General features: G+C 38.3%; 5 protein-coding genes and 1 pseudogene across 6 annotated transcripts; 3 read left to right on the forward strand and 3 right to left on the reverse strand.

Annotated features, from left to right (window-relative positions):
- The first annotated feature begins 47 nt into the window (after positions 1-47).
- LOC111495387 (MADS-box transcription factor 6-like) lies at positions 48-2,591 on the forward strand. The gene is made up of 8 exons (XM_023145402.1): positions 48-281; positions 491-566; positions 715-776; positions 839-938; positions 1,797-1,838; positions 1,944-1,985; positions 2,073-2,146; positions 2,408-2,591. The coding sequence occupies exons 1-8, from the start codon at positions 100-102 to the stop codon at positions 2,436-2,438; spliced, it is 609 nt and encodes a 202-aa protein (XP_023001170.1). The 5' UTR covers positions 48-99; the 3' UTR covers positions 2,439-2,591.
- Positions 2,592-3,209: 618 nt separating this feature from the next.
- On the reverse strand, positions 3,210-5,979 carry LOC111495385 (F-box/LRR-repeat protein At5g63520-like). Its single transcript, XM_023145399.1, is given in 9 exon segments — positions 3,210-3,708; positions 3,801-3,919; positions 3,981-4,306; positions 4,382-4,421; positions 5,003-5,104; positions 5,167-5,310; positions 5,375-5,467; positions 5,546-5,653; positions 5,732-5,979. Coding segments are annotated over 9 exon segments (1,551 nt in total). The 5' UTR covers positions 5,888-5,979; the 3' UTR covers positions 3,210-3,245.
- Positions 5,980-6,729: 750 nt separating this feature from the next.
- LOC111495386 (squamosa promoter-binding-like protein 13A) lies at positions 6,730-8,688 on the reverse strand. 2 transcript variants are annotated; one of them, XM_023145400.1, is made up of 4 exons: positions 8,501-8,687; positions 8,201-8,426; positions 7,475-7,608; positions 6,730-7,408 (listed from the first exon to the last, which is right to left on the reverse strand). In XM_023145400.1, exons 2-4 carry the CDS (start codon positions 8,410-8,412, stop codon positions 6,822-6,824), a joined length of 933 nt encoding a protein of 310 aa, XP_023001168.1. In that variant the 5' UTR covers positions 8,413-8,426; positions 8,501-8,687; the 3' UTR covers positions 6,730-6,821. The 2 variants fall into 2 exon arrangements, with proteins under 2 accessions (XP_023001168.1, XP_023001169.1); XM_023145401.1 differs by having other exon boundaries at positions 8,201-8,688.
- Positions 8,689-12,383: 3,695 nt separating this feature from the next.
- LOC111495312 lies at positions 12,384-15,869 on the forward strand (annotated as a pseudogene).
- A 2,808-nt stretch (positions 15,870-18,677) lies between these two features.
- LOC111495311 (heavy metal-associated isoprenylated plant protein 7-like) lies at positions 18,678-20,367 on the forward strand. Its single transcript, XM_023145291.1, has 5 exons — positions 18,678-18,835; positions 18,933-19,215; positions 19,308-19,522; positions 19,647-19,734; positions 19,821-20,367. Exons 1-5 carry the CDS (start codon positions 18,824-18,826, stop codon positions 20,315-20,317), a joined length of 1,095 nt encoding a protein of 364 aa, XP_023001059.1. The 5' UTR covers positions 18,678-18,823; the 3' UTR covers positions 20,318-20,367.
- Positions 20,368-22,144: 1,777 nt separating this feature from the next.
- On the reverse strand, positions 22,145-25,046 carry LOC111495310 (palmitoyl-acyl carrier protein thioesterase, chloroplastic-like). Its single transcript, XM_023145289.1, has 6 exons — positions 24,515-25,046; positions 24,309-24,442; positions 24,125-24,238; positions 23,862-24,039; positions 22,613-22,681; positions 22,145-22,544 (listed from the first exon to the last, which is right to left on the reverse strand). Exons 1-6 carry the CDS (start codon positions 24,860-24,862, stop codon positions 22,287-22,289), a joined length of 1,101 nt encoding a protein of 366 aa, XP_023001057.1. The 5' UTR covers positions 24,863-25,046; the 3' UTR covers positions 22,145-22,286.
- Between the last annotated feature and the right edge of the window lie 497 nt (positions 25,047-25,543).

The following is a 25,543-nucleotide window of genomic DNA, read 5'->3' on the forward strand; positions in this document are numbered from 1 at the left end:
AAAAAAAAAAAAAAAAAAAAAAAAAAAAAAAAAAAAAAAAAAAAAAAAAAAAAAAAAAAAAAAAAAAAAAAAAAAGTAAAAAAAAAAAAAAACAAAAACATGGGACGAGGCAAAGTTCAGCTGAAACGAATCGAAAATCCGACAAGTCGGCAAGTTACGTTCTCCAAGCGTCGGAATGGGCTTTTGAAGAAAGCTTACGAGCTGTCTGTTCTGTGCGATGCCGAGGTTGCCCTCCTCATCTTCTCCCCGTCCGGCAAGGCCTACCAGTTTTCCAGCCACGAGTTCGTACCTCCTTTTCCTTGATGTTTTTCCTTAGATTTAAACGATTAAATTTCTGGGTTTTTGAAATGGAAGGATTTAGTGGTGTAAAGTTGAGAAAAGGTTCGAGCTTTGAGCTCAGTGATTATGGGTTTTTGTTATTTGCTTGATGGGTCGTGTTTTTAAGACTTGTTTATGCTGAAATTATTGGGTTTGGTTTGATTGGGCGCAGCATGGATGGAACCCTAGCCAGGTATAGGAGCGACGTGGGGCTACCGCAATCGAACCATCCACATTCACGAGCTCTGGTATTTAGTTATTGAATTAATGGGGTGTTGTGAAATTGGATTCTCTGTTTTTATTTGTTCCTTTTTTGATTTGGGCGTTTGAGGATTAGGGCTTTGCATATATATATAATTAAGAATTTGTGGGTGTTGGTATGATTTTGATTTGTAGCTTTGGAAGAGTGAGATGGAGGATATGAAACGATCAATAATCAGCTTGGATGCAAGATTAAGGTATGTTTAAGTGTGGTTTATAATGATTTAATGTTGAAATTAATTGAATTTTACTATATTAGGAACTTTGCTGGAGAGGATCTTGGACCCTTGAGCTTGAAGGAGTTAAAACAGTTGGAAAGACAAATGAGCATCGGAATTGAACGTGTTCGCTCTAAGAAGGTAAAGCCTTTCGCAATTTGAACTCGACCCAAGTGTAACTCTATGATATCTTGAAATAAACACTTAAAAGTTCGAATCTTCTCATATGAACTATATATAAATTCATGTTCAATAAAACAGGTTCGTTTTTTTTTTGTTTTGAGATCTCACGTTGGTTGAAGATGAGAAAACATTTCTTCTAACGGTGTAGAAACTTTTTCCTAATCGATGCATTTTAAAAACAAGTCTGAAAGGGAAAACCCGAAGAGGACAATATCTGGTTGGAGTGGGTTTGAGATGTTACAGATGGGACACCGGATAGTGTGTCAGCAAGGATGCTGGACTCCCAAGACGGGTGTATTGTGAGATCTCACGTCGGTTGGAGAGGGGAACGAAACATTCCTTCTAACAGTGAAGAAACCTTTTCTTAATAAATGCATTTTAAAAACTAGCCCGAAGAAAAAACCAAAGAAGACAATATCTATTAGGAGTGGGTTTAAGATGTTACAGATGATATTAAAGTCAGACACCAGATAGTGTGTCAGCGAGGATGCTGGACTCGCAAGACGAGTGTATTGTGAGATCTCACATCAGTTGGAGAGGGGAACGAAACATTTCTTATAAGAGTGTGGAAATCTATCTCTAGTTTTAAAACTTTCAACGGAAACTTGAAAGAGAAAGCCAAAAAAGAACAATATCGGCAGCTAGCTGTGAGTTCGGGATGTTATATTTTTCCCTTCAAAATCGAGTCGTCGTTAATTATCAACTTAGTTGGGCATGAACGATTAGGGTTAGAGAATTTAGGTTTTTGGTAAGCTATGCTTTGGCCATGACTATTTATGTATTGTTTTGTTCATTCATTTTGGGCATGAACGACAGAGACGCATCACATCAGAGCATGTAAACCAGTTGAAAAGGAAGGTAAACAGCCATTTCTAAATCCTTAAACTTCCAACCCATTTCAAACCAACGTATAATACGAGAATTAACTGCTGGGTTTTGGTTTAAATTTAACTACAATGGCAGTACAAAGGCCTGCAAGAGGAGCACAGCCGTCTTCAGAAAAGAGTAAGAACAAAGAAAAAAAAAACACAGTTCCCAGATTCTGTGTTCTTGTCGATTAAATCAATGTCTGTTTGTTGTTGTTAATGTCAGTTGAATCAGCTCAAGGATGTGGCTGTCACAACCTCAAGAATCTCAGATGCTAATGCCTTCTCTGCATTCGAAATGTATGTGCATAATCTTTTAATAATCTTGATTCTATTTTTACTGTATTAATTTCTTTTAATTTCGCTATTTTCTTAAAATATTAACTTAATTTATATATTTGAAAGAATATGGATTAAAATGGAATGAAACATAGGTTATAGAGACTAAAGTGACATTTTAAATATTAATATATTAAATAATTTTAAAATTTTTAATAAAAGATTAAGGAGGAGAATATTATAATCATAGCTTATAAATTAATATAGGAACTTTACATGCAGGGCATTTCAGGTGAATGGGTTACAAAATTAAGCAATATGGTCTTCAAGCTTAATTTTGGTATTGATGGTCTTCATTCAAGCTTTGTGTTTCCAAAAACTTATGTAATTTTCTATTGATTTTCTGCCAAATCCAACACTATTTGTGACGTCATAAAGCAAACAAATTATTCAGTTTGCTTCTTCCCATTTTATATAAACTTTAAACTCTTTAAACAAAAAATTTAATATACTATATATTATACGAAATAACCTAATTAAAATCAAAAGAGAAACAACGTTATAGGTAGAATGAGCTAGACGCTATCTAGATTTAAAATGAGTAAGGATGTGAGCTTTGAAACTCAACTCGTGATTTATATTATGGTTTGGTTTATGTATTAGAGCTCGTGTGACAAGTGTCACAGTCATACTTGTCTAAGGCGTGTTATCTATTGCTACATGTTAGATGTCTCGATCATTCTTATCCAAGACTGATGTCATGGTTGCATTCTCGTTCCAAATCCCTTTCACATTCTCTCATCTTAGATGGGTCTTTACGGGTCCATATATATATATATATATAACTTTAATAGGATTTGAACCTATACTAAAGGTTTAGAAGACCTCTGTCCTATCCATTAGACAATGGACGCTTTTCATATTTTCACCTCTTATTCGTAAAAAAAATGTGTGACAATTTTGGAAATTGCATATTCAATTTAATGATACATTATATTAAGTAATGTAAGTAATGTTAAAATTATATATATAGGAATATATATAATAAGAATAAGATATACAAAGATGAAGACACAAATCCCATAATATTCTTTCTTATTTTTAATATTCATCACCATCTTCATCTTCTACCTTCTCCTCCGCCATTAATATGAGACAGAACCAAATAAACAGTGCTATAAACATGCAGAAAACGGCGAACAGAATCATCCTCATCTACCTCTTCCTCGTCCCGAATCGACCTCGAAACGGCCCGACCAATTTCCCCGGCACAAAACATCCCGGAAAACGGGACACCGGGGAAATTCAAACTAAACGGCGACGAATTAACATTGGGACGTCCAAAATACGCCTGTCCTCGAGAATGGCAGGAGAATATAAGGCATCCAAAAACTGCACTTTTACCGGCGGCAAACACAGAGCTTGCGGGGGCATTGGTTTTGGGTGGTGGGTTTAGAGTTGTAAGATCTTCAAATGCAATGTTGGATGAAGAGGACGCAGTTTCTGAATCAGAATGGTAGAATAAGATGGAATCGCCTGGCCGGATTCCGACGCCGTCCACCACAAAATACTGCTGGTCTCCCCTGTTCGTAATCGCCGCCGATCATTCACCAAAAATTTCAAGTGTTTATGTAATAATATTCGTGGTGTAGGATTAGAGAGGAGAAAAGGGTACCCTAAAACTTTATACATATCCAAGGATTTTGAGGGCCCCAAGCTTTGTGAACCGATGCTCTGTTTTCGATTTTGCGTTACTCCGATGAACATATCGGTTTCCAAATCGTCGTATTCGATCTGCAAATTGCTAAGTTAGAGATTATGAAAGTTACAGAAACAAGAGAAATCGCTGTCGGACCTCTTCTTGAAGATCCTTTAGAATGCTCTGTCCATGAAGGATTTCGTTGTCTCCTTCCATGAAAGCAGAGAGCCATGTGAATTTGGAGCCTCTGACGCTGGTGGAAACGGCTTTCAATTCAAGACCAAAAGGGATTGTTCCAGTGGATGATGTGAAATGGAAAATGGTTTCTCCTACACATTCTGGGTTGTTCTTGTCCCTTGCAATTACTAAAGCTACAGCACCAAGTGAAAACCCATGAATTTCGTTGCTTGTTCTTCTACTTTTACTCAAGAAGCAGCCACAGGCATCGCCCACAATCACTGTTTCTTCGGCCATAGCTGAATCTGGAATATGTTGATGTACCGATTAGGCTATTTTGAGTAATGGGTAAACGGCGAATTGATCGGTGGTCAACTTACCTAGCTTTGCGATGATGGGTTTCATGTCCTCGTGTTGATCCTGCAGCGTTATGAGCAGCCCAATCATGTAAGGGATTTGAAGAAGTTAACGAAACCTCTTTTCTAACATATAGGTTTTAAAATTTTGAGGGAGATTGGACCGAAAAAGAACCATATCGGTTGGGTGTGAGACTGTTATAAATGATATTTGTGACAGGTAAGATATTGCCTCAAGATTGTGAGATTTCACACTAGTTAAAGACAGTAATAAAACATTATTTACCATGTGTGGAAAATAAGTAAGAACATTTAAAAAACCTTCAGGAGAAATTTGAAAGGAAAAGCTAACGAGGACAACATCTAGTGGTATACTTAGACGATTACAAATGATATCAAAGCCATATATTTGGGTACTGTGCGAGAAAGGACACTAGCCCCTAAGATGATGGATTGTGAGATTCATGTTAGTTGGGGAGGGAAACAATCGGTAAGGATGGTCTCAAGGGGTGGATTGAGAGGAAAATGTTTCTTGAGGATGTGAAAATTTCTCCGTAACATATACATTTTAAAATATTTGGAGGACGTTCGAAAGATTAAATTTAAATAGGACAATATAGGCCGTATGAAAAGTGTGTAACTTACTCCAAACAGTATAATGCAGTAAGGAGAGGTGAAGTCAGAAACAGAGGCCGTATGGTCCCTTATATCCGTTACGAACTTATCCGCCATAGCTTCTTCAGTCACCTGAAACTTAGGATTTTTAGTATTTACACACTGAATTAGCCTTTAATATCGCAGCCACTGACCCTAATTGAACGGAGGAGTGAGATTGCATCAACTTTAAATCCGGGCAGAAATCCAACGGCCAAAACGATTCCTCTGTTTCGATTGAAGATCGAGTTGTAATCTTGAGTTTCAATATCATAATCACCCGCTAATTCCCATTTCACCTGTAATTTTTTCCTAAAATTATTCAAATTAATCTAAAACTCTTTTAAATTACTATGAACAAACCTCCTTGATTTCATCGGTTAACGCGTCTACGCCGATGATGCCTCTGGCTGCATTTGTTATCACCAGAGTTCATGATCCCAGCGCCTCTGTAATCTGAGTCCGACCCGTAATTAATTACACCCTGAAATGAACGAATTTTATAAAGAAATTAAAAGGGTAGGAGAGAAATACAAGATGGTGAACCACTTCCAAGCTGAATTCCACGCCGATACAGGCAATGGCGAACTGCGGCCGAATCGGCTCCGACAGAACCTTATGAACAACCTCCTCCACCGCCACCTGCAACACAGAAATCCATCAATCCCTTCATCGGAACCACCAAATCGACGGAGGAATTCCAAGAGTAACGAGGCAAACGTGAAGAGAGGGATTCAAGGACACGGCGGAGGCGAATTTCGGGCGACGGAGGATCCGATTGCAAGTAGAGTTCCATGTTTTGGAAACGCAGGCCGCCGCTGCGAAGGATCGAGCCGGAAGCCTGCGGAAGATGTTGTGAAGAATGTCGTCGTTCATCGGAGAAAATCCGGGTGCTCCGGCGGCCGTCACAGTTAGAGTTCCATTTGATTTAATTATATACAGATTCTCACGTCAGCGTAGGTTTTGTAAGGTGTAGCTTAAAACAGGGGATTTTAAACGCGTAGGCAGCGCATCCTTAAATGCGGATTTGGTGTTCGAGTATCCTTTGGATTCTGTTTGAATTGAATGTGTTTTGGCGTTTTTTTATTTTTTTGCAGATTGCCCCCTTAACTTTTTCCTTTTTCTTATTTCTTACCACTGCCTCTTAAACTTTTTCTTTCCCTATGGAACTGAAATTTGCCATTTTGACCCCTACCCCATATTTCTTCTCGAAGAGTAAGAGTAAAAAAAAAAATATATAAAATAATATCTGTGAGCAGTAGGCTTGAGCTGTTACATCATTATGCAACGCACCCACCAAAATAATTTACTTTTATCCAAACAAAAATCGTTTGCAAATTCACACATAGCTTAGCAAATTCATAGTTCGAGTTTCTAACGTAATTCTTCAACTAAAAAGGATAACAAACCTAGTTATTCATAAAATTCCATACTATATAGATGTTCGTATAGCGTTTTAACGTTAATCCAATATATGATATCCCATGTTAGTTGGAAAGGAAAACAAAACACCCTTTTAAATACATGTTTTAAAGCCTGAAAGCGAAACTCCAAATAGGATAATATTTGATAGCGGGTGGACCTGGTTCGTTACACAATAATAACTTAAAGAAGAATGCACGTGTGATATCAAAAGTTCGAAACTCATACCGTCTCGACATTGAGTGACTTCTTGGAGAGATGGTAGCGCAAGCAAACTCGTTAAAAACAAAAGAACAGGAAGAAACAAACGCAGGAGAGAGTTCTTCATGTTTATTAATATTAGAACACTGACAGGCAGACATAGTTAGGGATTTGTTTCCTTTGGTTTCTACTCCCAGTGAAAAGGAAGAGTGGAAGGGGATTGATTTCCAGCATTCTCGGAGGGAATTCCAAAGATCTCGGGGAAATTAACAGCCCCATGAACCGAAGAAGACTCAGAAGTCTCAAAACTGTCGAGTTTATGGTGGTGGTGGCTCAATGGCTGCAGCAGAGAAATGGCGGCGCTACGCTGTTGCTGTTCTTGTTCGATTCTGCTCAAACCCAAATGCCCAGAAGAACCACTCTCGGCGGCCTGCTGTGACGATGACAGAAGAGAGAGAGCACAATCTGATTCACTAACTCCAACTCTGAATTTGTAGTAAACCATCTTGTTCCTTTCGCCGCCGCTATTTTCCGACAGGGTATTGATACTCCGGAGAAGTGGTCGGCATGTTGTCGGCCCGCCATGCAAGAACCCCAGTGGTTGCGCCGCTTTGTAGCTGGATGGTTCCACAAAAAGCCTCTGTTTTTCGAGAAAATTGAGTTCATGGTTCTGGTTGTGGAAGACGGAGGGATCTCCTGCAGACGACCACCCGTGGCTGCTCAAAGTGGTCGGTGGAAAAACTTGCGAGCTTGTAAATGGCAACAAATGGGCACCTGGAAGAAGTGCATATTACTTCAGTAATTGAGATTTTTCCATTAAAAAACAACCAAAATTCTAACCTTGATGGTAGGAGAAATGGCCAGCAGATCGAGGCAAGAGGTCAGTTTGAGGCTTTCTCCGCCGCCGGTTGTGGCCGTCCAGTCGTTTCCGGCAGCTTCTCTTTCCTTCGTCAAATTCCTCGAGTGAATGAAACCTATGGGGGGGAAAACAGAGCAGAGCAGAACAGAACAGAACAGAGCAGATGGGAATTCATTAATGGCTACAGAATTTGGTCACTGAAATGAACATTAAAATGGGAAAAAGCTTCTGAAAGTTTTGGAACTTTAATTAACTGAGAATTTTCTCATGAAAAGACTCGAAAGCGCAACTAAATCCAGCGCCAAGCGTTCTGGAAAAACGGAGAAACAGAGCAGAATAGAGCAGAGAAGAACAGAGCAGATGGGAATTCATTAATGGCTGCAGAATTTTGTCACTGAAATGAGATCTAAATTGGGAAAAAGCTTCTGCAAGTTTTGGAACATTCGTGAACAGAGAATTTTTTCATGAAAAGACTCGAAAGCGCAACTAAATCCAGCGCCAAGCGTTCTGGAAAAACGCTTAGACCCCAGAAAGAGGACAGATTTCTTGACATAAAACATCAACAGTTCTTGAAGAATAAAATAATGGGTAGTGCTCAAAAGTTGGTGACAGAGAACAGAAACATACCATGATTAGAAAGAAAAAAGGAAAAAAGAAAGACCAAAAAGAGAAAAAAAAAAAAAGAAAAACCAGTGTCCGAAAGTTACCTACTACACTGCTGGCAAAATCTCTGGTTGAGGCCAGCGATTGTGACCTGAGGAGTCTTGGAATGCAGCTCACAGACCTTATGGCGCCTGTGGTAGTCTCTACAGTTGCTTAGATCTGAATTGCAGCCATCGACAAGGCAAGAAACTGGCTGTATGGCGCCACTGTGAGCTCCCCTGGCTCTCTTTGATGATCCTGAAGTTGATGGCGCCATTTTCTGAAGCTCCCCTGCAAAAAAATTGAATAAAAATCACTGAACTTTGAGGCTACAAGATCCCATTCATACCCATGAAAACATTTACTTTGTTAGCGGTTTGATTTTGGGGTTCCTAGAAGATTGGAGGTTGGAAGTTCCCGAGAAAAAAGAGAAGGAAAAGGGGGGAAAGGAAGTGAAATGAAATGAAAAGGAAAGTGAGAGAGAGTGGTGAGTGAATGAATGAATGAATGAATGAATGAATGGATTGGGTTGTTCTTTCCAGTTCATTCACTGACAGATTCCATTAAATCCAATAAAGTAGATTGCCTAGAAGGAACTTCCTGCTTAAGACTTGATAAATTCATACATACGGAATCACATGCTACCTAAAATATAGGTATCAGTAAGGATGTCATTCTCGGTCTGGTTTAAAGCATTCAAGAGCAGAGGGTAGAGGAGAGAGAAATAGTGTTTAGAGAGCCAGAAATAGAAGGTTAAAAGCCACTCGCTAATAGACCGTTTAAAAACAATGGAGCTGACGGTGATACATGACGGGTTTAAGTGGATAACATCTGCTAGAGTCGTGCTTGGACTGTTACAAATGTATCAAAGTCAAATACTAGGTGTTAGGCTAGTGAGGTAATTAGGCCCTCAAGGGAGGTAGATTGTGAGATCTCATATTGGTTGGAGAGTGGAACAAAACGTTCCTTGTGTTATAAATGATATCAGAGTCAGACACCGAGCGGAGTGCCGGAGAGAATGTTAGGCCCTCAAAGGAGATGGATTGTGAGATCCCACATCGGTTGAAGAGGGGAACAAAACGTTCATTGTGTTATAAATGATATCAGAGTCAGACACCGAACGGTGTGCCAGCGAAGACATTAGTCTCTCAAGAGAGATGGATTGTGAGATCCCACATCGGTTAGAGAGAGGAACAAAACGTTCCTTGTGTTATAAATGATATCAGATTCAAACACCGAGCGGTGTGCCAGCGAGGACATTAGGCCCTCGAGGGAGATGGATTGTGAGATCCCACATCGGTTGGAGAGAGGAACAAAATGTTCCTTCTGTTATAATGATATCAGATTCAGACACCGAGCAGTGTGCCAATGAGGACGCTAGGCGCTCAAGGGAGGTGGATTGTGAGATCCCATATCGATTGGAAAGGGGAACAAAACATTTGTTATGTTACAAATGGTATCAGAGCCAGACACCAGACAGTATACCAGCGAGGACGCTAAGCCCCAAGGGGGTAGATTATGAGATTCTACATTGGTTAGAGAGGAGAACGAAACACTCTTTATAAGGGGTAGGGTTTTAAACCCATAAAGCTGACGGTAACACGTAACGGGCTAAAACAGATAATATCTATTAAGGGTGTGGTTAGATTGTTACACTATATGTGTATGAACACAACAAATACAAAGAGCTCAAATGCTCGATTAACCTAATACAAAGTACTTGCCACCTCTCTTTTTATTTCACCATCTCATGTGCAACCCTTTCAAATTTATGAACTTGTCTTTATAACCTATAGAACAAACTCAAATAAGAGACGAATGTGGAGATTATAGTTCAACCGACTAATTAAAACACCTGCACACATACTACAACGGTGTTGAGATTCAAATCTTTCCTCTTCCATGACCAACCAAAATCAAATACAAAATAACTAAAAGAATTTCCGTTAAGAGTTAGGTTATTGGGTTTCTTAAAGTACTTTACGTGCTCGTTTCAACTTTTCATACTTATGTCTACAATATTCAAGAAGAATATAATACTCGTTCTTTTCCTAATGATATCGAATTCTTAATGTATTTTAAAAGGAGTATTAATTTTGTGGTCCTTATACATGCTAGCAATAGGGTAAAAAGATTGGAGCTTTTAATGTAAAACACACAATCCAACAACAACCCATAAAGCAGCAGGACAGAGACACCAACCACGAATAAGCAAACACATGTTTAAAATAGTAATGAATGAGATGAGGCCTCAGCCTCCGCCGCAGCCTCGCCCTTGGCCTCGGCCTCCTCATAGATTATTACGTCGACCCATGAAATCGAGATTGAGTGGGGTTTGGTTTAGGCCTCAAAATCCCCGAAAATCCATATCTCCCCCTTCCCTCTGACACTTCCTTTGCCCACACATGCCACTGCCCTATGCCATATATTACAACTGTTATCATTTCATCGTCTCCTTAGGTTGAGAGGGCCTCCGAGCCACGTGTCACCTCTCTCAAGGTTTTTAATTTCGTCCACTAGAAAAGATTTTCACACTTTTATAAAGAATGTTTCGTTCCCTTCCCATAGTGATAAGTAAAACGAGACTCTCAAGTAATGTCAAGATAGACGATAAAAAAGGACGATGCATCTAATACACCAAAGAGATATGCATTGAAGATAAAAGATAGAGTTGATAAAGAGTCGTTAAATCCGAGGATAACCCATCAAATTATGGTATCTTTACTTTCTATATTCCTAATATTTAATGTTTGAAAAGGAAAAAAGAGAATTAGAAGAGAATAATTTGATTGGAAGCAATAATGGTTGGAAAAAGTAGGAGCGAGTGAGTGGAGACGAGTTGGAGCGAGTTGGGTGATTGACACGTGTGGGGGGGAATGGCACTGGTGGATCCTAGTGGAGAGGCCACGTGTTTGGTTGTCAATCTGTCACCAATTCCTTGACACCGTACCAACGCAGCATGCACACTTGTCGGTAAACTTTGTGTTTTAATTTTAAATTTTTGGTTTTTTGATGGAATTGTCATGTGGGTGACTGACACATAAACAGTTCTCTCATCCATCTGCTCATTTATAGCGACAACCTTTTTCACTTTTTACGGTTTTTGTTTCTTTTTTCGTTATTTTTCTTTTTAACTATTCACATTTTTCCATTTACAGCGTTGTTTACAGTAAAAAAAAAAACAAAAAAAAGTTATTTTTATATCTTTAAGGTGAAATACATTACTACTTATCATTTTTAAAAACTTTCATATGGTAACTATTGATGCATAGATCTGGTTCGGTTAGGTTAGCGAGTTAGATCTAATGTCCGCTCTTGATGTAGGTCACCTTACAAAAGAGATATCTCACATTGGCGTGATGCTTTGTCCAACACACTTTGTGCTTTTATTAGTACGAGATCAAAATAGTATCGAGCTGGTCACAAGTTTGTCACGTATCTTAATCATGTTCATCCTTTGACATTAATGTGAGGATTCTACAATGGGTTTGTTGAGTTAGTGGAGGATTTGTATGTCGCCTTTGATCGACTCATGGACTTGTTGATTGTGTGATACTTGCGGCAACGAGACAACAATTGTGTGACACTTGTTCTAATTCAGCGAACAAATCATACATGATAAATTCGAACTTCACATACAAAGTTGGTGTATGCTTAAGCCTTGAGTCACGTTTGAGAGAAATGTTTAAGAAAATGCAAGAACGTAATGTTATAAACTAAAAGTAATTAGGCAAGCATATAATCTAGGTATGAAGAAGTGACAACTAGTCATATCCCCTATAGTACATTTTGGAACATTTTAGTATTGACAGGTGTAAACATGATTTTGGTGATCAATCATACACTTTTATATTGACACAACATGAAATAGTAAAGATCTTTATAGGATGAAAATACGTAAAAGGAATTTGGAACGATCATGCAACCATGGTTAACACGTCCTAGGTCAGCATGATTGAAATCTGGCGGTAAATAACACGTTTTGGACAAACATGACCGTAACAGAGTTGTGAGGTTTAACAATTGTCATGGCCTATACCAAATTACCAATCTTGGGAAGTGAACTGGGCTGCATCCTGAAAAGCCCAATAAACGATTTAGGCCCATAAGCAATTGGTCCACAATCACCATCCGTAGTGTGTTTCTTCTTCGTTAGGTATTTGTGTAATTTTCTACATCTTTCGGGGTTTTACGTAAATTTATCTATTTCGCCAAGAACCGAAGTTACTAGCTTGCTGTTCCAGACTTCCACAATTTTTTTCAAAGGTTTTTTCCGCGCCATTTTTTTCAGTTTAGGAAATCAACGCCGGCAGTGGCACGCAGCAGTATTTTCATCCTCACTTCTAACAGCGATTACAGAGCTCTGTTTTTGTGTGTTGCAGTTTGTAGTTGACAATGGATGGAGAGGAGTTGACGGAGCAGGAGACTCAATTGTATGACCGCCAAATTAGGGTTTGGGGTGCGGATGCACAGAAGAGGTATTTTGTAGTGTTGTATGAATTTACGTTATCTTAATTTTCAATGCGACTGTTTTTCAATTGCAAGCTTTGGAAATGTTTTTAATTCTTGCTCGCAGGCTCGGCAAAGCTCACGTTCTAGTTTGTGGAATCAAGGGGACTGTTGCTGAGGTAACATTTTCTTGTGAATTGAGCTGAGTCTTTGCCTTCTATTTTGTTAATATTCAAATTGGGATTCCTTGCAATTGATTAGCGGTGCTTGTTCATCTTTCTCTTTCTCTGTGTTCTTAGTTCTGCAAGAATATTGTTCTTGCTGGGATCGGTAGTTTGACATTGGTGGATAATCGATTGGTGACTGAAGAAGCCCTTTCTGCTAATTTTCTAATTCCCTCTGATGAGGGTGTTTTTGGCGGGAAAACTGTTGCTGAGCTTTGCTGTGATTCTTTTGAAAGATTTCAATCCAATGGTGCGAGTTTCAGCCCTCAAAGGTATTAAATAATGTAGTCGTAGTTATAGACATTACATGTTGTTGAGATCTGTTCTGTCTGCATTTTTGTCATTGATGGTTGTAACAAAATTCCATCCAAGAGCTCTATGTCATTATAATTTGTCACCCCCTGATAAAATTCAACTAAAATTTATGTTGTTCTAGGTGAGCCATCCAGCTTTGATGAAGAATTTTTGAAGACGTTTGATGTTATGGTTGTCAGTTGTTGCTCCCTGGCTGAAGAAGTAGTCGCTAAGGGTTTTCCCTCTTCTTTTCTTTTTCATATGTTCTTCCCGTGATTTTATTCATGACATGTTATTGTTTTTGTAATTATTGTAGAAATCAGTCAATGAGAAATGCCGGAAGTTACACAAGCGCATATCATTTTATACTGTTGACTGTAGAGATTCCTGTGGTGAAATATTTGTTGATCTACAAGACTATAAATACGCGAAGGTAACCAATGAAGATATATTATTATGCATCTTCTTTGTTTTAGATCTCCAGCGGTATTTGTTTGATTTGTTCTATGTTTGTATGATTGTGCTGCATTTTGCTGCCCCTACTAACGTCAGTCGGAGGCATTTGTTTATAGTTGGCATGGGATGTTGATTTTTTCTCTGGGTTTAGCTCATCTCAGAACTTCCTTTTGGTTACTTTGTTCTGTGAAGTTGGCACTCACATTTCTTCTTTTTGGCATAAATTCATGAACAATGCTCATCTCACTTTGTCCTGACATTTTCTTGTCAGAAAAAACTTGAGGACACTGTGGAATGGCAACTATCATATCCAAGCTTTGAGGTATCATTTTTCTAACATGGTAAATATAAAACAGTTTTTTTATTTTTATTTTTATTTTTTTTTAACAAATATATAGTCTTCAGAATCCTGATTTTCCTGTGGCGCACCCACATTCATGCTAATCTAAGTGTGGAATTTGTTTTTTCATTTTTATCTTGCTATCCCTCATATTCATCTGCCTAAAAGGAAAAAGAAACTGACGCAAGTATTGTTAACGTCTTCCATTTGAGTTACTATGCCCCCTTTGGCTGCTCATGCCTGCACAAGAAATCTGGAGGCATTTATGGAATTAGTCTTCATTTGGTCATTTGGTGCTTTGGATGTCAAAAACTGTGGAGCTGGAGGCTAGAGTTATATATATATATTGAGGGGAGATATTTAAATGTGAGATCCCACATTGGTTAGAGAGGGGAATAAAACATTCCTTATAATGGTATGGAAACCTCTCCCTAACAGACGCGTTTTAAAAACCTTGAGGGAAGTGGAAAGAGGATAATATCTACGCTGTTACAAATGATATTAGAGCCAAACACCGAGCGGTGTGTCAGTGAGGACGCTGGGCTCCCAATGGGGGGATTGTGAGATCCCACATCGGTTGATGAGGGGAATAAGGGCGTGAAAACTTCTCCCTAACAGACGCATTTAAAAACCTTGAGGGAAATTCCGGAACGGAAAGCTCAAAGAGTGTCATATCTACCAGCGGTAGGCTTGGCGGGCCTGGGCTGTTATATTAAATGACTGATGATGTTACTCTTTGTTTAGCTCTTGTGGTGGCTGCGCTTTTTTTTGGCATTGTTCGTTTCACTCAATGGGCTGTTTATCATCATTATTATTATTATTATTATTATTACTATCATTTTGGAGTAAAAAATGTACATTGTACTCGTTTTTTCTTGACATGCATTTGTATTCCTTTTATCGCAGGAAGCAATTTCAGTATCCTGGAAAGTATATCCCAGAAAAGTTTCAAAGCTATTTTATGCATTAAGAGGTGTGGTGAATCCTAGTTGTGTGAATAAATAAATAGTGAATTATTATTATTATTATTATTTTAATTTCATAGACCTAGATCGAAATGGAATTGGGGATTCAAAGAATGTTACAAGGGGAATTGATCATTCTACAGAGCGTGTAGAACTTCCATGTGATCTTTTCTTCCTTACTGGAGTTGAATTCCAATTATCTTTATGTCGTTGATGCATTTTTCCCTTGTGTATATTGATGCCCCTACAATAGCGACACCAATTTTCTCATGGGTGCAGTGATAGAACGGTTCGAAGAGGCCGAGGGGTGAAATCCAGGAGAGACTTCAATATCCGATCTTCCCGGGGTCTTGAAGTTGAAAAGAGCTCTGTGACTCACAGGTTAAGTTCCAGGAGTATGCTTTTTCTGTATTTTGTTATGATCAAGTAGAGAATTCATTCTTACACTATCAGTACCCAAACATTGCAGTCACTGAATGAAGCTCATATTCCCAATGTCCTCCTAGAGAGATTAGTGGCAAACTCAAAGGAATTCCCTCCTGTTTGCGCTATCATTGGAGGTGTTTTTAAGCACTAAACAGGCTACTCGAACCAGTTACCAACACCAGGTGTTCCATTTCTTAGGAAGTGATTAAAGGTATTTCTGGGAAAGGAGACCCACTTAAGAACTTCTTCTACTTCGATGCCCTTGATGGGAAGGGCATCATAGAGGACATATCAAGCAAACCCTGACAGGGGATGCCTATCGCTGTTGCCTGTATTCATTATGGACCCTAAATTCTCAAGGCCCATTAACATGGCCCAGCATAGGCCCATATGTTTTGGACTTCAATGGCAGCCCAATGAGTTTGTCGATTCTTTTAAAAGGGAAGATTCTATTTCGGTATGTATTATTTGATTGGTATAATTTATTTTGATAAGATCCATTAAAGATCCATGATTTTGTTTTGTATAGTTTTTGAATGATGATCACAGATCTTATTATAAAGTTTTAATTTTTTTAATATAAAAAAAGGGTCCACTCGGAATTTAGGGCATGATCACAAATCACATGCATTCTCCAGTCCCGGTTTACCACTCTTATTCTCCCATGATATGTTTTACTTTTCTTAGACATCTATCACATTTTAGCCCTTCCATTATTGTTGCCTTTTCCTTTTCGCATTTGACCACTCATTCTGTTTTGGTACAAAAAAAAAAAAAAAAAAAAAAATTCGATGGTCGAATAACTCGATCCATCCAACCTAATCTGTAACTTATTCGGCTTGAGTTTGATTCAAATAAATGAAAATTTTATATATTTAGAATTTAGTCTCTGATCACTCTTAACCATTATTTCTATGCAATTTTTAACTAAATGAATGAACGAATTGAGTTTGATTCATTGTATAATAAGAAGAATAGAGTTTGAAGTTTGAAGAAATTTATATAGTTGAGTCTAAAAAGAGGTCTCGATTCGACCCAATTCATAGAGCATTCCGGAGTCACCCCACTGACACACCCTTGTGTTATGTTGGCTCTACGTGTACAAACTCAATGCACACATGGCATTTCCTCATCCCATTCTCAGCCCCATCACCCTTCAACACAAACCAAAAAAACAGCACATTCCTTGCCACTTGGGCTCCATATATAACAAAACAAGTCAGTTTTTTCAGATCAGATCAGTTAAAAAAACCCTGTGTCTTGTCAATCTACAAACAATTGATACCAAATATACTTACAATAACAACCCATCACTATTTTTATTCTCGAAAGATTCCAAACTATGAGACTGATGTTCTTATGTTACGGATCAAAACAAACAATATATTCTAATAATAAGTTTGGGTGTCACACAAGATTAGTGAAATTAGTAATACGGTTTAACGTGAATTACTCAACTATTTGTAATAATAACCAAAACCCATTCATTTTTTTGTGCTGAGTTGTTAGAATAGTGAGTTGAGTGAGCCATTTTTGAGTGGGTTGAATTGAAAGGAAGAAGAAGGTGCCAATTTTGAGGTACAAACAGGCTTTAAAAGTGGTTGATAAGAACAAAATAAATAAAGGTGTTAAATGAAATGACATAAAAAAAGAAATGTAGGCTTACACAGTGTGTCAACATGAAATAAGAACAGAAAAACAAAAGGTTGATTTGATTTTACATGAAGTTTGTAAGAGATGTCATAGCCCACCATTCACATCCATTTCCAAATTATTGCAACTAAGAAAATACACATCTATTATATGCAGTCATTCCTATTCCAAATACTTTTTTAACTGTGGAAGATGCCCTACCAACTAACTAATTTATGCTCGTCTCGACTATTATCATGAACAAACTTGTCATTTGGGTCGGTTATTGTGAGATCCCACATCAATTGGAGAAAAAAACAAAACATTCTTTATATGAGTGTGAAAACCCACAATAACATACCTGTTTTAAAAGCATTGAGGAAAGCCCAAAATAAAAATGAAAATTAGTAATGGGCTTGAGATGTTATAGCTATGTAGGTATGCAACTTAATTCCCAGCGGGCAACGAGGGGAGTATCCAAAAATTCTGAGAAAGAAGATAGACTTATAGTCGGCTGATGAAGATGACGATTGAATAAAATAAATGTTGGGGTGCAAAGAGCAGTAGTTTTTCTCTCGTGGTATCATTCATAATTGTGACACGTTTTGTTTCAAACTTAGGACAACCAAGCAATATGGAAGCTCATTGTTTCGTCACCAACACTGCTATTCTTATTATGTAAACGTTGGGGTGCAAAGAGCAGTAGTTTTTCTCTCGAGGTATCATTCATAACTATGACACGTTTTGTTTCAAACTTTAGGACGACCAAGCAATATGGAAGCTCATTGTTTCGTCACCAACACTGTTATTCTTATTATGTAAACGTTGGGGTGCAAAGAGGAGTAGTTTTTCTCTCGAGGTATCATTCATAACTATGACACGTTTTGTTTCAAACTTTAGGACGACCAAACAATATGGAAGTCCATTGTTCCGTCACCAACAATGCTATTCTTATCATGGAAGTAATAGTAGTTATTTTAAATATATAGTTTTCGGGATGATGAGTCTCGTCACCATATCTTTCAAGGTGGACGTGGAGATTTAAACATTTGATTTACAAAAGAAGTCGATATCTTGACTATAGAACTATAGAAACAGGAGGAAGGTGGATAGTTTGGATTAACACAAAAAGAAAGGAAGTTGAACAAATATATATATGTATATACATCAAACCCTAAAGTAAATATGAAAGTCTGAGTATTTTAATGGCAAGTGACATATACTTTAATACTATTTTACTTAGAGTTGGATATTCAAATTCCAAAACTAAATTGTCCATAGAGCAAAGTAGGGCGGGAAATGGGATGGGTCAAGCTCGAGGATGGTGACAGAAAATGTAATCCTCGACCCCGATCATGTTTAGCTAATAAGAAAAAAAAAATTTCTCCGCTCTCTTCCCATTCTCTAACGAGAGTTTTCTACCCTTCCGCTCGTTCTCCATTGAAACAGGTATTTTTCACCTCGTTCGAATTAGGTCTATATAGAGTAAAACTCTACCGATTAAATAGTCATTTCTACTATAATACCCGATTTGTTGTACATCTTAATGAAGAAAGTTCGAGAACAAAATTTGCATTCTTTCTTAAACTTGGTTGATCCCAAATGAATTAATGGCCATTATGTTATTATAATTCCTAATTAGATTTATAAATTTTTTTAAAAAATGTTTATTAAATCTTTAAAATTTGGAGGGGAAATTACGTAAATGTCCGATAAATGGCAAAAGAAAAGAGCGTGGGAGGTTCTCTGCAGCACCGCTTGGGTTAAAAACATGGCTTCTCGGTTGCATGTGCTCCTCCCCTAACTCTCATTGGAACCAGCGCTCTAATTCCAACTTTTTTCCATCTTTTTTAGACTGTCCTCTGCTTTCTTCTCTCTTTCACGCTCAACAAACCACCCAACATGGGAGAGCAGGTGCGCCTTTAACCTCACTATTCACCAAACCCCCATATTCATTCCTCTGTTTTTCTCTCTGTTTCTTTCTGTTCTCATTTTTCGCGTGTTTCTTTAGGCGGAGAAGAAGAAGACAATGGGAGAGAGCATGGCCCAAGAAATGGAAGTTCAGAAGCCTGCGCCGGTGGATGCGAATGTCAAGGAGAAGGAAGAGGAGAGTAAGTCATCGGAAAAGTCGGCGCCGGAGAAAGAGGATAAAAAAACAGAGGAATCCAAGGAGGGGAAGGAACAACAACCCGCCAAGGAGGAAGTTCCACCGCCGCCGGAGATTGTGCTCAAGGTTTACATGCATTGCGAAGGGTGTGCCCGGAAAGTTCGCCGTTGCCTCAGAGGCTTTGAAGGTAAGCAACTAGAAAAATAGAGTACAGAGAGAAAAGAAATGAAAATGAGAGAATCTTAATTGTAATGGATTTATTCTCTTGATTTTTGGAAGGGGTTGAAGATGTAATCACCGATTGCAAAACCCATAAAGTGGTTGTCAAAGGAGAAAAAGCGGATCCGTTAAAGGTCTTGAACAGAATACAGAGGAAGAGCCATAGACAGGTAGAGCTTCTATCTCCGATCCCAAAGCCGCCGTCTCCGGAGGAGCCGAAGGCGGCGGAGGAGGAGGAGAAAGAGAAGCCCAAACCTGAAGAGAAGAAAGAAGAGGTACATAGCACAACACACCTTATCTACTAAACATATTCTTACACAAATCACATATTAACAAACTCTGTTTTTGCTCTGTTTCTGAAAATCAAATGTTCTTCTATTTTGATGGTGTAACGTGCAGCCTCCGATAGTGACAGTGGTATTAAGAGTCCACATGCATTGCGAAGCTTGTGCCCAAGAAATCAAGAAGCGCATATTGAGAATGAAAGGTTTCAATCAAATTTCTTGAGATATGTATATATTATAATCACAGTCCGATTCAATTCGTGAAATTTTGATATGAATTTGGATGCAGGGGTGGATGCAGTGGAGCCAGATCTGAAAGGGTCGCAAGTTTCAGTAACGGGCGCTTTCGACCCACCGAAGCTTGTGGAGTACGTGCACAAAAGAACTGGCAAACACGCTGTGATAGTGAAGACCGACCCAGAAAAAAAAGAGAAAGAAGGTGAGGCGAAGGAAGTGAAAGAGGAGGAGAAGGCAGGGGAAGAAAGCGGGAAAGAGAAGAAGGGTGATGGCAGTGGCAGTGGCGGGGGCGGTGGCGGTGGCGGTGGCGGCAGTGGTAACGGAGATGAAAAAGAGAGCAGCAAAGAAGCGGATGGCGGCGGCGATGGCGGCAATGGAGGTGATGGCAAAGCAGGGGTGGAAGTGGCGGCGGAGGAAGAAAGGAAAGTGGTGGAATTGAAGAAGAGTGAATACTACACGCATTACCCACAAAGGTACGCCATGGAAATGTACGCATATCCTCCCCAGATTTTCAGTGATGAAAACCCAAATGCATGCTCTGTAATGTGAATGTCAAATGTTGACACGAAACAGAGAGTTACACTCTCAAAATAACATTTTGCTGGGGATTGTAATTTTTCTTTTTATTTTTTTAGCTGTTTTTAAAGAAGAAATGGGGATGTAAAAATAAAGATAATGAAATAATAAATATTTGTGGTAGACTCCAAACCAATATCAAATCTAATAAATAACTTTTAGATCTCGTATCCAATATTTGTAAGCGATGGAATTGAGCCATTACAAATGGTTTCAGAGATGAGACGTTTTAGTGCTAGCAAGATATCAAAATATCGGTTGGAGATGGTAACGAATCGTAAGATGGGCTTATAAGATTGGCATTGAAATGAATTATATAATATATGCTTTTTTAAAACCAACTTTGGAACTTGTTATGTTTCATGTACAAACAAAAGCTTATGTACCTTTCTTTTTTTTCTTCTTATTTTATTTCATATTTTATAATTTTTTTATATAATATTCAATGAATGAAGACGGTAATAATAGAAATATTAATTAAAACGGGCATTCAAAGGGCATACGTCCAGATCAGCAGTCTGACAGGGCACTCATCTCACTGGAAAGTGGGGTCCATGCCCTTCCCCTTCACTTATCTCCAGGCGCGCTTAAACGCAGAGTTTTGCAATTCTTTTTCACCTTATTTATATTCCAAAATGACGTGGAGGGTACATGGAAAAGCCCACCAAAACCAAACGAGGATTGGTCTCTGACGTGGCATGACGTGGATCCCTACTCTTATATTTATACGTTGGTCGACTTTTTTTTAAAAAAAAGATTAATTTGATAAATATGAAAAAAAACATGGTGAAATTACTATTTTATCACCCCGTGTTGCTACGGCTTTCTTAAAAAATTAATTTGGTAGGTCTGGAATTAATTAAAGCTCGAATTTTTAAACTATATAAAAAAAAAAGGAATAGGGGTATAGGCGTATAAAATAAAATTTAATCAATGATTTGGCATTTTATTTAATGATAATAGAATTAATAATTCCAGTAACAAATGATAGTTACTTTTTTACTGCACTAAAAAAGGAAATTAAAAAAGGCAAATAAAAGGAATTGTTTCATCAAACCTCCCACGTGGCTTTCAGTTTATAAAGAGGCATTGGGAAGAACACAAACCAGAATAATCTTTTAATATATATATATATATATATTATAGAGAATTCATTCTCTTTTACTTTTTAATTTATAATAATCTTCATACCATGTAATTCAAAAAAAAAAAAAAAAAGCAATATATTATAAAGTTGAAAAGTCAATAATTCATGGCCCACCGTGTGTCTTCGTGGAGTGTTATGAATCACGGTGTACACACGAATTGGGTTAGGTTAAGTAACACAAATGTTATAAGTCAAACCCACCACTAATAGATATTGTTAATTTCTATTCGTTACATATCTTCGTCAGTCTCACAATTTCACAATTTTAAAAATAAGGAGGGATTTTCACACCCTTATAGCTTTGTTTCTTTCTTTCTGATGTGAGATCTCATAATTCACTATTTTGGGAGCTAGCGTTCTTGCTGAACACACCACTCGCTGCCCCGACTTTGATACTATTTTTAACATCCCAAGCCCATTGCTAATAGATATTATCTGCTTCGACTAGCCATCCTCGCAATTTTAAAAAACGTCATTCCTCTCTACAACCGATTTTTTTGGGTTTTGAATGGTTCTTTGCATCATATGCTCCAAAGTAGAACAAAAAAACACACTAATAAATCTTGAATTTTACGAACAATTTCAAAACATTATAAACATAAATACGAGGACGATATAAACAAAACAAAAATGGTTTAATTGTTTCACCGACAATTATAAGTGCAATAGTCACATAACGACTCTCACGTAATAAAAGAATTATTTATAAATGGAGAGCGGTTTGGACAGACAAACAAACAAAAAGTTGTACAAAACAATAGGTGAGAAATTGATATGATGTTGGGGGCATTGTGTTTAGTAACGTTTGGGCTTGGAATTCCACTGAGTTCTAGCTCTTACAATTTCAGCCTTGTTGGGTTGCATGCGAAGGAGGTGGGTGTATTGGAGGTTGTTCTTGGGAGGCTCTTCTATTGCAGCACTGGCGGCGGCGGCGGCGGCGGCGGTGGTGGTGCTTGTCAACGACTCCAGCAGATTGGACTGCCTGCACTCTCTTCGATACTCCAATGTCATGCTCGTTAAATCATAATCTTCCAGCACGTTTATTGGTACACTCTGCAACCAATAGTTTTGATATCAACATATTCAATTTCTGTCCAAACTACTGGGGATTGGTTTATTACCTCCAGAATCCAACCTATGTATTTAACGTTGTTGACGTGCTGGTTCGCATCCATGTCGTTCCATCTGGGCTGCAGGTCAAATATCAATCTCAATTCTATTCTAAACTTTGATGCTTTCGATATTCACTTGCATCGACTCACTAAGTGATAGTTACTCACTTCTAGACTGAAAATTATTTCCATGTTTGGTTGTAGCAATTCTAAGCATGTCGTTGTGTAATAGTTCAAGCTCACTACTAATAGGTATTTTTTTTTTTTTTTTTTCCTTTTTAGTTATGTTTGACGATTTAAAAATGCATCTACTAGGAAGAGATTTTCACACCCATATAAGAAATGTTTTGTTCTCCTCTCCAACCGAGGAGGGATTTCACAATCCACTCCTATGAGGGCCAGCACTCTCGCTGGCACACTGCGCGGTATCTGGGTTTGACACCATATGTAACAACTCAAGCTATTTGCTATCAGATATTGTGAAATTCCACATTGGTTGGAAAGAGAAACGAAACATTACTCATAAGGATGTGGAAACCTCTCCGTAAAAGACGCGTTTTAAAACCCTGAGCGGAAGCCCATAAGGGAAAACTCAAAGAGGACCATATCTATTAGGGTGGGCTTGGGCTGTTATCGATATTGTCTTCTTTGTGGTTTCCCTTCTAGGCTTTCCCTTTTGGACTTTCTCTCTAACCAAGGTGAGATCTCACAATCTACCCCTTGAGAATCATCATCGGCCTAGTATCTGCTCAAATACCATTTGTAACAAACCAAGCTCACCACTAGATATTGTGAGATCCCACATGGAGAGAGGAACAAAACATTACTTGTAACGGTGTGGAAACCACTATCTAGAAGTGACGTTTTAAAACCTTGAGGGGAAACCCATAAGAAAAAGCTAAAAAAATGACAATATTTACTAGCAGAGGTCTTAAACTATAACAAATATTGTCCTATTTAGACCTTTTCTTATGAGTGTTCTATTCAAGTTTTAAAAAGCGACTACACGTAAAGGTTTACACACCCATATAAATAAATTTTGTTACCCTCTCTAACCAACCTAAAATCTCACGGGAAAGGATCCGTGTATTAACACGAGAAGCAAGTGACGTGGCTAGAAGGTAGGTATCATCAAATCTCAAATTCAAATTAACAATCCACTAATGGGCTTGAAGTAATAGGTGAAAATAAATCATTTTCTTCTCTATTCCTACTCTAACATCATATCAAATCTATAGGTCAAGGAATAGATGCATACAGCTAAGCCTGACCGGATTCTGTCGGCAGTTTCATCAGTAAGCTTGTCAATCTTTTCACTGTCGTTTTTGTCAGTAGGGATGGCAATTCTATTAAGGTAAAACGGTGTCAACTCTTCTCGTACTTGGTCGGGTATTTTCGACAACCTTCTCGTTTCTCTATTCATAATAACCCATGTGCTGAAAATCTCCAAAAATGTCCCATTTTAGGTCATTCATTAGGGCACATATTTGCATGAATATTAATGGCGCGAAACCTACAAACCTGGTGGCTCTTGTAATAATCTCTCGAGTATGATAATCTCTTATGATCCAATCACGCCGCATCCCATTTTTGCCGGCTGCATCAACCCATGTGTCTATCTCAACCACATCTCCCCTGCATCATTACAAAGTTTCAATTTTTGATTCACAAGATTCAACAAGGGTTTTGTCTAAACAAAACAAACCAGCAGCTATATCTTTGAACTTGGACATGAACGCGTGTCACAACCCAAATCAATTTTCGGAGGCTCATCTCCCGTGTGGCCCCAAAGTCATTCCCAGCTATCCCCGAACACGTTACATGATTCAGGGCCGTTTCCTGTATAAGTTTATAAGTAATGAATACAATTAATTTAATACGAGGCTAAAAGTGGACAATATCATATTATACCTGAAGAAGATTCATGAGAGTTTCCATGGTGGCGGTTTTATCGGGTCCTATTTCGTAGGACCTAATGATAAAGGTTTGGCCATAAACGAAGTTTTCCTCCACAAACCTTCCGAGAAGACAATCATGGAGAGGCTTATTGCCTTCAACGTGTGTTTCTTCCATGAATAAAGATCCCTTTTTTTCGCCGGGGATGTGGACCCCATTTACCTTCTTTCCATTTACCAAGTCCACGCTACGTAGGCCGCTGCGGCTGCCACCGGCGCTGGCGATCACGACGGAGGAGTTACGTCCCCACGTTAAACCACGGCGGGTTCTCGGAATCAAATATGATGCTGCAATGGAGGCCATTGGATATTGATGAATGAATTGAAAAGAGAAAGGAAATGAAGGATATTAGGGAGGGGATAATTGAAGTTAGGTCATTGTTGGCTAAGAAATGGGGAATAAAAATGATGTCTTGAAATGAGCAATTAGGTGGAACCAAAGAGATTATTAGAGAAGGTATTAAATTAAAGAAGGGAAATGAGAGTTATTGTTGAACCACTTCGGAATGGGTGGGAGAGAAATTGGGAGCTCGCTTCTATCGTTAACTTACACGCAAAACTAGACAAATATGAATCGTTATAATGCGTACTTACATACATATTATTAGCTTATTGTTCTCTTCTCCAATCCCGTCCCGTGTTACTTACCGTTTTAAAATGAGTCTATTGGGAGAAGTTTCTACACTCTTATTCAATTGCCTTTGTCAACCGCTAGTAGATATTGTCTATTTTGTTCCCTTTGTTTTCTTACAACTATATATTATCCGGTTTGGCCTGTTACTATAACGGTTTACCTCAGGGTTTCAAAACGAGTCTATTGGGAGAGGTTTCCACATTCTTATAAACAATATTTCGTTTCCATCTCCGATCCCTTTCTTGTAATAGTCTAAGCTAACACCCACATGCGTTTCCATCCTTGGCAAACTCAAGGTCGCCCTTCTCACCCGAGAATCTAAATTTTTGCCCCATTGGTTTTGGTAATGGT

The sequence above is a fragment of the Cucurbita maxima genome, unplaced genomic scaffold (assembly GCF_002738345.1).
Source record: "Cucurbita maxima cultivar Rimu unplaced genomic scaffold, Cmax_1.0 Cma_Scf00021, whole genome shotgun sequence".
Classification (NCBI taxonomy): Eukaryota; Viridiplantae; Streptophyta; class Magnoliopsida; order Cucurbitales; family Cucurbitaceae; genus Cucurbita; species Cucurbita maxima.

Excerpts from the sequence above, each read along its gene's own strand:
- LOC111495311 (XM_023145291.1), top strand. Across the intron at positions 19,216-19,307 it reads TTGCCTCAGAGGCTTTGAAG|GGGTTGAAGATGTAATCACC; the intron begins GTAAGCAACTAG and ends GATTTTTGGAAG. Across the intron at positions 19,523-19,646 it reads CTGAAGAGAAGAAAGAAGAG|CCTCCGATAGTGACAGTGGT; the intron begins GTACATAGCACA and ends TGTAACGTGCAG.
- LOC111495386 (XM_023145401.1), bottom strand. The coding sequence starts at position 8,412 with ATGGCGCCATCAACTTCAGGATCATCAAAGAGAGCCAGGGGAGCTCAC. Across the intron at positions 7,609-8,200 it reads TTTTGCCAGCAGTGTAGTAG|GTTTCATTCACTCGAGGAAT; the intron begins GTAACTTTCGGA and ends TCCCCCCCATAG. Across the intron at positions 7,409-7,474 it reads CCATTTCTCCTACCATCAAG|GTGCCCATTTGTTGCCATTT; the intron begins GTTAGAATTTTG and ends CACTTCTTCCAG.
- LOC111495310 (XM_023145289.1), bottom strand. The coding sequence starts at position 24,862 with ATGGCCTCCATTGCAGCATCATATTTGATTCCGAGAACCCGCCGTGGT. Across the intron at positions 24,443-24,514 it reads CTCTCATGAATCTTCTTCAG|GAAACGGCCCTGAATCATGT; the intron begins GTATAATATGAT and ends AAACTTATACAG. Across the intron at positions 22,545-22,612 it reads ACATAGGTTGGATTCTGGAG|AGTGTACCAATAAACGTGCT; the intron begins GTAATAAACCAA and ends TATTGGTTGCAG.
- LOC111495387 (XM_023145402.1), top strand. The coding sequence starts at position 100 with ATGGGACGAGGCAAAGTTCAGCTGAAACGAATCGAAAATCCGACAAGT. Across the intron at positions 939-1,796 it reads AACGTGTTCGCTCTAAGAAG|AGACGCATCACATCAGAGCA; the intron begins GTAAAGCCTTTC and ends CATGAACGACAG. Across the intron at positions 1,839-1,943 it reads TAAACCAGTTGAAAAGGAAG|TACAAAGGCCTGCAAGAGGA; the intron begins GTAAACAGCCAT and ends CTACAATGGCAG.